The sequence below is a fragment of the Mesoplodon mirus genome (genome assembly GCF_964341445.2).
Source record: "Mesoplodon mirus genome assembly, chromosome: 15".
Lineage (NCBI taxonomy): Eukaryota > Metazoa > Chordata > Mammalia > Artiodactyla > Ziphiidae > Mesoplodon > Mesoplodon mirus.
Genome location: NC_138991.1, coordinates 33045572 through 33058082, shown reverse-complemented (window position 1 = coordinate 33058082; position 12511 = coordinate 33045572). Strand labels below are relative to the sequence as shown.

The window sequence follows — 12511 nt, the reverse complement described above, 5'->3', positions numbered from 1 at the left end:
ATATTGATTCTTCCAATCCAAGAACATGGTATATCTCTCCATCTGTTGGTATCATCTTTAATTTCTTTCATCAGTGTCTTCTAGTTTTCTGCATACAGGTCTTTTGTCTCCCTAGGTAGGTTTATTCCTGGGTATTTTATTCTTTTTCTTGCAGTGGTAAATGGGAGTGTTTCCTTAATTTCTCTTTCAGATTTTTCATCATTAGTATACAGGAATGCAAGAGATTTTTGTGCATTAATTTTGTATCCTGCAACTTTACCAAATTCATTGATTAGCTCTAGTAGTTCTCTGGTGGCATCTTTAGGATTCTCTATGTATAGAATCATGTCATCTGCAAATGGTGACAGTTTTACTTCTTTTCCAATTTGTATTCCTTTTATTTCTTTTTCTTCTCTGATTGCAGTGGCTAGGACTTCCAAAACTATGTTGAATAATAGTGGTGAGAGTGAACATACTTGTCTTGTTCCTGATCTTAGAGGAAATGCTTTCAGTTTTTCACCATTCAGAATGATGTTTGCTGTGGGTTTGTCATATATGACCTTTATTATGTTGAGGTAGGTTCCCTCTATGCCAACTTTCTGGAGAGTTTTTATCATAAATGGGTGTTGAATTTTGTCAAAAGCTTTTTCTGCATCTATTGAGATGATCATATGGTTTTTATTCTTCAATTTATTAGTATGGTATATCACATTGATTGATTTGCATATATTGAAGATTCCTTGCATCCCTGGATAAATCCCACTTGATCATGGTGTGTGATCCTTTTAATGTGTTGTTGGATTCTGTTTACTAGTATTTTGTTGAGGATTTTTGCATCCATATTCATCAGTGATATTGGTCTGTAATTTTCTTTTTTTGTAGTATCTTTGTCTGGTTTTGGTATCAGGGTGATGGTGGCCTCATAGAATGAGTTTGGGAGTGTTTCTTCCTCTGTAAACTTTTGGAAGAGTTTGAGAAGGATGGGTGTTAGCTCTTCTCTAAATGTTTGATAGAATTCACTTGTGAAGCCATCTGGTCCAGGACTTTTGTTTGTTGGAAGATTTTTAATCACAGTTTCAATTTCATTACTTGTGATTGGTCTGTTCATTTTCTGTTTCTTCCTGGTTCAGTCTTGGAAGGTTATACCTTTCTAAGAATTTGTCCATTTTCCAGGTTGTCCATTTTATTGGCATAGAGTTGCTTGTAGTAGTCTCTTAGGATGCTTTGTATTTCTGCAGTGTCTGTTGTAACTTCTCCTTTTTCATTTCTAATTTTATTGTTTTGAGTCCTCTCCCTCTTTTCTTGATGAGTCTGGCTAATGCTTTATCAATTTTGTTTATCTTCTCAAAGAACCAGCTTTTAGTTTTATTGATCTTTGCTATTGTTTTCTTTGTTTCTATTTCATTTATTTCTGCTCTCATCTTTATGATTTCTTTCCTTCTGCTAACTTTGGGTTTTGTTTGTTCTTCTTTCTCTAGTTCCTTCAGGTGTAAGGTTAGATTGTTTGAGATTTTTCTTGTTTCTTGAGGTAGGCTTGTATAGCTATAAACTTCCCTCTTAGAGCTGCTTTTACTGCATCCCATAGGTTTTGGATCATCATGTTTTCATTGTCATTTGTCTCTAGGTATTTTTTAATTTCCTATTTGATTTATGTACCAGATGAAGGAACAAGATAAAACCCCAGGGAGGGAGATGCATGAGGGAAGGGATGTGGGAACAGATGTATATGTATGACTGATTCACTTTGTTATAAAGCAGAAACTAAAAAAAAAAAAAAAAAAAAAAGATAAAACCCCAGAAAAACAACTAAATGAAGTGGAGATAGGCAACTGTGATCTCTTGATCTCAGTGATCTCTAGGTTATTTAGTAACATATTGTTTAACCTCCATGTGTTTGTGTTTTTTACGTTTTTTTCCTTGTAATTCATTTCTAATCTCATAGCGTTGTGGTCAGAAAAGATGCTTGATATGATTTCAATTTTCTTAAATTTACTGAGGCTTGATTTGTGACCCAAGATGTGATCTATCCTGGAGAATGTTCCATGTGCACTTGAGAAGAAAGTGTAATCTGCTTTTTTTGGATGGAATGTCCTATAAATATCAATTAAATCTATCTGGTCTGTTGTGTCATTTAAAGCTTGTGTTTCCTTATTAATTTTCTGTTTGGATGATCTGTCCATTGGTGTAAGTGAGGTGTTAAAGTCCCCCACTCTTACTGTGTTACTGTCGATTTCCTCTTTTATAGCTGTTAGCAGTTGCCTTATGTATTGAGGTGCTCCTATGTTGGGTGCATATATATTTATAATTGTTATATCTTCTTCTTGGATTGATCCATTGATCATTATGTAGTGTCCTTCCTTGTCTCTCTTTTTTTTCTTTGCGGTACGCCAGTCTCTCACTGTTGTGGACTCTCACACTGCACAGGACAGGCTCCAGACACGCAGGCTCAGCGGCCATGGCTCACGGGCCCAGCTGCTCTGCGGCATGTGGGATCTTCCCGGACCAGGGCACGAACCTGTGTCCCCTGCATCGGCAGGCGGACTCTCAACCACTGAGCTACCAGGGGAGCCCCTTCCTTGTCTCTTGTAACATTCTTTATTTTAAAGTCTATTTTATCTGATATGAGTATTGCTACTCCAGCTTTCTTTTGATTTCCATTTGCATGGAATATCTTTTTCCATCCCCTCACTTTCAGTCTGTATGTGTCCCTAGGTCTGAAGTGGGTGTCTTGTAGTCAGCATACATATGGGTCTTCTTTTTGTATCCATTCAGCAAGCCTGTGTCTTTTGGTAGAAGCATTTAATCCGTTCACGTTTAAGGTAATTATCGATATGTTTTTTCCTATTACCATTTTCTTAATTGTTTTGGGGTTTTTTTTTTGTAGGTCCTTTTCTTCTCTTGTTTTTCCCACTTAGAGAACTTCCTTTAGCATTTGTTGCAGAGCTGGTTTGGTGGTGCTGAATTCTCTTAGCTTTTGCTTGTCTGTAAAACTTTTGATGTCTCCATTGAATCTGAATGAGATCCTTGCTGGGTAGAGTAATCTTGGTTGTAGGTTCTTCCCTTTCATCACTTAAAGTATATCATTCCACTCCCTTCTGGCTTGTAGAGTTTCTGCTGAGAAATCAGCTGTTAACCTTATGGGAGTTCCCTTGTATGTTATTTGTCATTTTTCCCTTGCTGCTTTCAATAATTTTTCATTGTCTTTAATTTTTGCCAATTTGATTACTATGTGTCTCGGCGTGTTTCTCCTTGGGTTTATCCTGTATGGGTCTCTCTGTGCTTCCTGGACTTGGGTGGCTATTTCCTTTCCCATGTTAGGGAAGTTTTCGACTATAATCTCTTCAGATATTTTCTTGGGTCCTTTCTCTCTCTCTTCTCCTTCTGGGACCCCTATAATGCGAATGTTGTTGCGTTTAGTGTTGTCCCAGAGGTCTCTGAGGCTGTCTTCATTTCTTTTCATTCTTTTTTTCTTTATTTTGTTCCATGGCAGTGAATTCCACCATTATGTTTTCCACATCACTTATTCGTTCTTCTGCCTCAGTTATTCTGCTATTGATTCCTTCTAGTGTAGTTTTCATTTCAGTTATTGTATTGTTCATCTCTGTTTGTTTGTTCTTTAATTCTTCTAGGTCTTTGTTAAATATTTCGTGCGTCTTCTCAATCTTTGCCTCCATTCTTTTTGCAAGGTCCTGGATCATCTTCACTATCATTATTCTGAATTCTTTCTCTGGAAGGTTGCCTATCTCCACTTCATTTAGTTGTTTTTCTGGGGTTTTATCTTGTTCCTTTATCTGGTACATAGCCCTCTGCCTTTTCATGTTGTCTATCTTTCTGTGAATGTGGTTTTTGTTCCACAGGCTGCAGGATTGTAGTTCTTTTTGCTTCTGCTGTCTGCCTGCTGGTGGATGAGGCTATCTACTACACTATCTTTTTTTTTTTTTGCGGTACGCGGGCCTCTCACTGTTGTGGCCTCTCCCGTTGCGGAGCACAGGCTCCAGACACGCAGGCTCAGCGGCCATGGCTCACGGGCCCAGCCGCTCCGCGGCATGTGGGATCTTCCTGGACTGGGGCACGAACCCATGTCCCCTGCATCGGCAGGTGGACTCTCAACCGCTGTACCACCAGGGAAGCCCTATACTGTCTTTTACCATTATATTTGCCTTTCTGGTGTTGTTGGTTTCTTCATGTCTTTGGTTATTATCTAGTTTCTAGTACCTGAAGAACTCTCTTCTTGAAGAGTAAGTTTGCTGACAATGGATTCTCTCAGGTTTTGTTTATCTGAGAATGTCTTAATTTCTCCATTTTATTATAATTTGCCATGTATAGAATTCTAGCTTGACAAACTTGCTATCAGCATTTTAAATATGTCATTTATGCTTCCTGGGGATAAATCAGCTCTTGATCTTGTTGAGGACTTGTGTATGGTGAGTTGCTTCTCTTTTCCTGATTTCAAGATTCTCTTTTTGTTTTTGGCTTCCAACATTTTATGATGTGTCTAAGTGTGGATCTCTTGGAATTTTTCCTGTTTGAAGTTCATTAAGCTTCTCAGAGGTGTCAATTAATTTCTTCATCAAATTTGCGATGTTTTTGGAAATTATTTCTTCAAATATACTTTCTGCCCCTTTCTCTCTCTTTTCCATTCTATTATGCGTATGTTGTTGATCTGTAAGGCTCTGTTAAGTTTAATCTTCATTTTTTTTTGTTTTAAAAAATTAAAAAACACAGTCTTTATTTCCCTCAAAGGGGGTGCACTATTCCTGGAAGTACAGTAATACCTGGGTCAATGCGTGGAGTGGATGGAGCAAGTTCTATTCCATCTCCTAGTTCCAAAAATCCATTTAATATATTGTCCTTGGATAGAGGATGTGACAGATATTAAACTGATAGGAATAGCTACTATTCTTGCTTCTTTGCCTTTTGGCTAAGATCTATTCATTCTTTTTTTCCCTCATGCTGGTTAATCTCAATAGACCCATCTTTAAGTTCACTGATGATTTGTTCTGTGTCTAAGACATCATTCTTAGACTTTCCTTTAGTTCTTTAGACATGCTTTCCTTTAGTTCTTTGAACATATTTAAAGTCTTTGTCTAGTAAGTCCAATGTCTGGGCTCCTCAGGGACAGTTTCTATTAATTGCCTTGTTTTTTGCTTGTATACGTGCTATACTTTGAATGTCTTGTAATTTCTTTAACAACTAGTCATTTACAATAATGTGGCAACATTGGATATAAGATCTGCCCCTCCACCCCTTGCCCAGGGTTTGTTGTTGTTGCTCATTGTTTGTTCGTTCAGTGACTTTTGAGTTGATTTTGTAAAGTTTTTGTATTCTTTGTCATGTGTAGGCACTGAATTCTCTGCTCAGTTAGCTTAGTGGTCAGCTAATGATTGGACAGATTTCCTTACACACTTGGAAGCAAAAATTCACCCAGTCTTTGCCAAGGCATTCTGTGTGCATGTTGGGGCATACCTTCAACATTCAACCAGGAAGTTGACAATGCTGCCTTAAACCTTCACTTCCTGCTTGCACAGAGCCTCAAAGTCAGCCAGAAGTGAGACCTCAGGGTCTTTTCCATTTTCTGTGAGCATGTGCAACAGTTCTATAGATGCATGTGACCTTCTAGATTTTCAGGAACATGTTGGAGTTCTCAAAGTCCCAATGAACATCTCATTCCCAGCTTTGCCTTTTAAGTTTTTTGGTTAGTCTATTGTTTGCCCCCAACTGTTATCTAACCCACCCACCCCCCTCCCCAAGCAGCTGTGAAGTTGAACCACTTCCTCTAACTGTTTTTAACAAATGCCTCCAGGGAAAAGACTTTTTGCATTGTGTGAGCTCTGAGTCAAATAAAATAGAATCTTACAAATGGGATCTCCCAGGAAACCACGAGAAGCATCGAATAATAATAATTCTCTGGGAATGAGGCTTTAAGGGAGGACCAACCCGTTCTGCCTCCTCCAGTGGCTGCTGGGCTGTTGGTTTTCAAAGCTACCACGGAGCTGGGGGAGGAGGAGTGGGAATAAGACAAGGCAAAATGCCATAAGCCTTGCTATTCTTACTGAGATTTAGACATTTTTCTTGAATAAACCCTTTTCAGCTTGAATAAAACAAATTGCTGCAAACCTTTGGTCAGTTTCCAGAGTTCTAAAAAAGTTGATTCTATTTTTCAGGTTTCTTGTTGCTTTTCTGGAGGAGAGAATTTTGAGGTCCTTGTTCCCCCATTTTTGCTGCCACCCACTAGCATGTTCTTACTGCATGGGATAAAAAGGTGCTGGAGATCCAAGTGATGATAGGAATTACCTCTCCCCCAGAGCATGGGGAGTGTCCCACAAATCAGTGAGACCACCAAATATTCTTCCTTCCCCTAATACAGACCAGCATACCCATTGAGACATAGTGTTCAAGCCAGCTTCTTCTAATCAGATAGATGGCTAGACTAGATGACCTATGGTTCCTTTTGGCAGAGACTCTGACTTGAATGTATGTCTCCTTGCAGGTCAGACTCACCCTACAAGAAATAATCAATGGTGTCAATGCCTCAGATCCAGAACTATGTTTCCAGGCCACCCAGGCAGCCAGGTATCGCCAAACAGACTTGTATTGTTGACAGATGCATAGCTAGAAATGGGTTCCAGCAGCCTATTTGGTTTCTTGGCAGTGGCAAAATGCCCACACAATATAAGAAAAGGCCAGTCCATCCAAAAGTGAGATGAAATTGCTCCTCTACACTGTCCTTGAGAACAACTTAAGATATGCAACTGTGGTCAGAGATGAATGGCTTAATTTAAATTGGCCTCAACAGGAATGGCGGCTCATAGATAATATCTAAAGGGAAAAATATTGCTTCATCACTGCAGAGTGCTACAGGCTGAACTCCAGGATATGAAGGAGCTCTGGCCCAGCGGTTTGTTTCATTTGATAGTTAGGAATGCCAAGAACATCCATAAAGGAGGTTCTTCTTACCTGCCTCACAGGACATGTTCTTGTCTTTTCTCTTACACTGCGAAGGAAAATGCTGTCCCGGGAAAAGAACCCTCCTCTGAAGCTGATTGTTGATGCAGGGCTCATTCCCAGGCTGGTGGAGTTCCTGAAGTCATCCCTTCATCCCCGCTTGCAGCTCGAGGCAGCCTGGGCTCTGACCAATATTGCCTCCGGTACTTCGGAGCTGACGCGTGCTGTCGTAGACGGAGGGGCCATCCAGCCCTTGGTTGAGCTCCTGTCTTCCCCTCATATGACTGTGTGTGAACAGGCAGTGTGGGCCCTTGGTAATATAGCAGGTGAGCCTCTCCCCTCGGTGGGGGGCAAGGGGCAAAGAAAATGGTGGGCCTTGTGAGTGGCATGCGATAGGAATTCTTTGGGTAGTATTGTAGATCAGACACTTTAAGTATAAATACCTAGCAATGCTGGGAAGAGTAGAAAGGGCCTTTCCAAAATTCAGAGTCAAGTTCAGAGGCCAAAAATTGAAGCTGAAGCTAGAAGACATGGTATGTTCTGAAGCTCCAGGCTGCGTAGGGACACCTGCCAAGACTGGGGTCCTACAGCCTCAGGGCTTAGTGGCTTCAGGAACAAAAGACAAGTCTTTGGCTCATGCAATGTGGGGATTTTATGACAGACCCTTACATCACCCAGTACCCTAAAAGAATTCTACCTTCAGTGAAAGTTGCCCAGGGAATACACACGAAAATGTCTGCTTAGTTTAGGATAAAAGTCTCCCCTGAAAACGCAATCCTAAGACTGGCCTCATGGATTTGGGACTGGATGCTGTATTCCCTGCATGGCCTGGGAAAACACAAGCTGGGGAGTGAGTGCTGTCAGGTTAGGAACTCCAGGATCCCTGGCTGAATATAAATGTGACGCTCTCTGGGGGAAACAAACTCAGTCGGGTCCCTCAGGATTTTGACAAATTAAGGTCAGCCAAATATTAGCAATTTCAAGTTCAGAAAGTCAACAATCCACTATGACTGAGTCAGCAGAAGCAAACAATGTGATTAGACCTCCAAGGACTTCAGAGGATGGAATTAGCAAACACAGAATATAAAATAAGTCTACTTTTTAAAAGCTTGCAGAAATAAAGCAACTATTACAGAGACTTCGTCTCTCATTTTGCTTAGTGCAGTAAGGAACAGGCAAAATCGGGTGGTGTAGTATAACTTATACCTTGCCTGATTATTGAAGAATTACAGGCTGAGACGTCTAGGGTCTAAAATTGGTATTCTAGCCAAAGTAGCAGACAACTGATGGCTAGAATCTATCCATCTCCCAGACTTTGTTCTGAGTTGCATTTGGAAGTTACTGCCCCATGTCAAAGCCTTCTGGGAAGACAATTTGGTCCATAGTGGCCTTTGTCTCCTGAGAACCATGCTGTGAAATGCCACCAGCATTTAGAGTGTGCTGCCTGGGCCCAGTTGGCTGGCTCCTTGATGGGTCCAGAGACTCTGCTTATAGCAATCCCTGCTGTGTGGTGCCTGATTTCCACGTCAGGCCACCTACTCAACCAACATGTCAGAGACCCAGGGTCTAGTTCATGGCTATACTACTTGCCCAAACCAGGAATGAGTTTTGGCCTCTCCCCCTTTGCAGAGACTTGTGAAGAATTACTCACCCACCTCAGGACTCTCTCTGTTCTCTCTTTGAGTGTCATGTTCTTGTCTATTTGTAGGTGATGGACCAAAATTCAGAGACGACGTTATCTTGAGTGATGCCATTCCACATCTGCTGACCCTGGTTTCATCAAGTATACCAGTGAATGTCTTTTTTTAATTAATTTTATTTATTCATTTATTTATTTGGCTGCATCGGGTCTTAGTTGCGGCATGCGGGCTCTTCGTTGTGGTGCACAGGCTTCTCTCTAGTTGTGGTGCATGGGGTCAGTAGGTGCAGTGTGCGGCTTAGTTGCCTCGTGGCGTGTGGGATCTTAGTTCCCTGACCAGGGATCGAACCCGCATCCCCTGCATTGGAAGGCAGATTCTTAACCACTGGACCACCAGGGAGGTCCCCAGTGAGTGTCTTTTTAATGAGGTAACCTAGTTAGGTAACAGGCTCCCAAAGTTGGGAAATGGGGTATGTAATTCCAAATCAATGCTAGGCCATGTGGTTGCTGCCCAGCCCCCTAACGATAGCAGTGATGAACAAGGCCTAGGACTGAATATTACTTTGGGTAAGAGTTGATCCAAATTTGTCCTCAAGGGCAGTAGTGCTGATCTCTCTTTGTGGGGGGCGTTGAGGATTAGAAGAGATCCATTCAAGTTTCTCTAAGCTTACAATCCTGCAAAAGTAGATGACTGAGCTCTCTGTTCCAGGGGCACAGACAGAATTAGTGGCTCACCAGTTCTGTTCCTGGGTAATAAATAGGGTTTAGGTTGGAAGCTTAGGGTCCAAGTTGATTGCTGTGGCAACACTAGAGGACTCCCTGGGTTAGGAATGAAATTTGGGTTCTAGATTTGCCTCAAACAAAAATGAAGAGAAGGCAGCTTCCAAAAGTCAAGGGAATACATGCCCTGCCTTCAAGGTGAGAGAGAACCTGATATGGTTGAACCGGAAAAAGGCTGGCATGACCAAGGGAGCTTGCAAGGAGAGAGCAATATAAGATGACAAGTAGGATGAGGGACTTAGACATCATCTTGGTGGCAAAAGGAAGGCTTTGGAGGATTTCAAGGCAGGAAGTAAAGTGGCCTGATTTTCCAGAAAGACCATTCTGGCTGCTTGGTGTAGGATTATAGCAGAGGAAGATGGAGAAGCAGATGGACCTGGGTTGCTGCTGTGATGGGCATAGAAGGGGGAGACAGAAAGAAGCGAGGATGCCCTCGGGTTTCAGGTTAGTTTGTTTAGAGCACTGTCCTCCTAGAGATGTGGGGAGGATAGAGGGAAGAAGGAATCGGAGCCTTAGTTGTGCCTATTAAGTTGAAGCCAGTGAGAGGCACCATTGCAGCAACAACAGATAGATAGATATGCAGGTCTGTCTAGATGATTGTGCATGTATGTGTCATCCAGCTGGGCAAGGTCAACCAGAGCAGGGATCAGCCAATCTAACCTGGCCAACTGCTTGTTTTTTTAAATAAAGTTTTATTTATTTGAAATAAACAGCCACACCCATTCATTTACATACATATTGCTGTGGCTTTTGCAGTGTTACGAGGGAAGAATGGATAAGTTGCAACAGAGACCACGTGGCCTGCAAAGTTGAAAAACTTTACTATCTGGCCTTTTACAGAAAAAGTTGGCTGACCTCTGCTCTAGAGTGTGAGGAAAACCAGGACCAAGTCCTGAGGGCTCTGAAATTCAGTACTCAGTAGAACCTGCCAAGAAGAATGAGAAGAAACAGCCCATTTGGCAATAAAAAAACAGGCTTGGTATCACAGATGGCAAAAAAGAGCTTTTTCAAAAAGCTTGGATTTGGTGACTTGGAAGGAGCTGATTTCATCACTAACTCCAAAGAAGTAGGGGAAGAAACCAGACTAGAAGGGGTAGAAGAAGAAGATAGACAGTGAATACGGATGCCTCCTTGAGGATGGATTCTGAAAAATAGAAGTGGGGTGATGGCTGGAGAGGTGCCAAGGGTAGGGGTTGAATGTCGCAGAGTGTGTTTCTGTACTGGTGGATCTGATCCAGAGGAGAGAGGTGATCCTGGGGACGGATGGGAAGACTGATCTTCAACTAGAAGGTCAAAAACGTGGTTAGGACATGTTGGTAGAGTTCATAGGCTGGTGGGAAGACCAAGTAACTCCTGCTTGATCTTTGTTTCATCAATGAGAAATGAAATTAGGTCATCAATCGAGTCAAGTGGGGAAGGACATTTTGAAGAATATAAGGAAACCTCCATCTGACGTTTGCATATAAAACAAAGCTCATTCTCTGTGTTCCTCCTATACTTATTACCTAGAATAAATTCCTGTTTGAAGCTCAAAGGCTTGGGTTCATGCGGGTCAATCCTATTGATCAAAGATGGTCAGGACACACTGCCATTGGTGTTTTCCTTCTTTGCACCCCTTGCTGGAGACAGTCTCCTCGTTACAGGTCACATTCCTGCGGAACATCGCGTGGACCTTGTCCAACCTGTGCCGGAACAAGAACCCATACCCTTCTGATCACGCAGTGAAGCAGATGTTGCCTGCCCTCTTCCACCTCCTGTGGCACCCAGATGGAGAGGTTCTCTCGGACACCTGCTGGGCTCTGTCCTACCTCACTGATGGGTGTGATACACGCATCAGCCAAGTGGTGGACACGGGAGTCCTGCCCAGGCTGGTTGAGCTCATGAGCAGCTCAGAACTCAATGTCTTGGTAAGTGTCCCGGGTCGTGTCGTCTCTGTAGGGGCCTTCAGATTAGTGTCTGTGGGTCATCGTCACTCGAGCAGGTTCTGTTCTCTCCCCACCCCCCAGCCTCCCCCAGCTGACGTTCATCCTTTACCTGGAACAAAGATGTTCATCTGCATTTCCCTGGTCTCTGCTACACTGTAGCCAAAGACTTGAATTGACTTTGATCCAAAATCCTAGTGGGTATTCAGTGACTTACTTTTTCTTGGTCTGATAACTAGAAAAGATAGAAGAGCACCAATTAAAATTGCTTATAATCCCTCCACCCAGTGAACTATTCTTTTGTGGTCTTTCATTCTACTGGTCTATGCATGTAGATGTTAACAAGTTGTTGTGCATGTTTGTGTGTGTGTGTGTGTGTGTGTTTTAACGTGAAGCTCGTAACATTTGAATTTCTTACTCAAGTATAAAAGATAATTCCCCCTTATCTTCTCCCCAGCTGGTTCTCTTAGACTACTTCAGATATAGGTGAAAAGTAAGTAAAACCAAGGTCAAATACTTGACTCTGAGACATATGTCACTTACATAATATACTTCTTGAAAATGTAGTTTGAAGCATGGGTACCCCTTTTGATTTCTATGCCTAATATTGTATATTATGCAGTCTTAGCAATCATCTGTTCTGAGATGAGGGTAGCATTCCTCAGAAGTCAAGATTAGTTTGGGGATAGTGCTGGGGGCATGGAAGGTGTGAAGACAACATCTTCAAGAAGTTGTTTATCGTGGGGGCTTGGGGCCCAACTGCGGCAGTCCTGGCAAGGCTGTGATTGGCCTATGGCACTTCCAACATCTCTCACTCGAGTAGCAGATACCTAGCATGATAGGCTAGGAAAACTCTAGAACTGTTGATGGGCTGTGCTGGGGCTGCCACTTCCATGCAGAGAAACCAAAATAAATCCACAGTCAGCCCTCCTAGGACAGTTGTCTTAAGCCCAATCATAGACCCATCCTGGGGACCTTCAAAGTTATTGAGAGAAGCTTTATGAATACACCAAAACAAAAATGCCACTGAGATTTCACTAGCTCTAATAACATATACAACAGAAACTTTTTAAAATTAAATTAAATTTTTTATTTTTTTTGAAACTTTTTTTTTAAAATGAGGTTAATTATAGGGACCAGCCTCATTCCCAAAGTGGTTTGTGGTTGTTGAGTAGTTATTTATTTATTTATTTATTTTTATTTATTTATATTTTATTTTTGGCTGCATTAGGTCTGTTGCTTCGCG

General features: G+C 41.8%; 1 protein-coding gene across 1 annotated transcript in view; it reads left to right on the top strand.

Moving 5' to 3' along the window:
• Positions 1-12511, top strand: part of KPNA7 (karyopherin subunit alpha 7) — a gene marked incomplete at its 3' end in the record, with an annotated part of 53402 nt that overhangs the window by 28936 nt on the left and 11955 nt on the right. Inside the window, exons 5-8 of the mRNA XM_082644509.1 lie at positions 6470-6552; positions 6982-7250; positions 8633-8715; positions 10987-11250. Of these exons, the coding sequence (XP_082500635.1) occupies positions 6470-6552; positions 6982-7250; positions 8633-8715; positions 10987-11250 (699 nt within the window). The remainder of the gene's footprint in view (positions 1-6469; positions 6553-6981; positions 7251-8632; positions 8716-10986; positions 11251-12511) is intronic.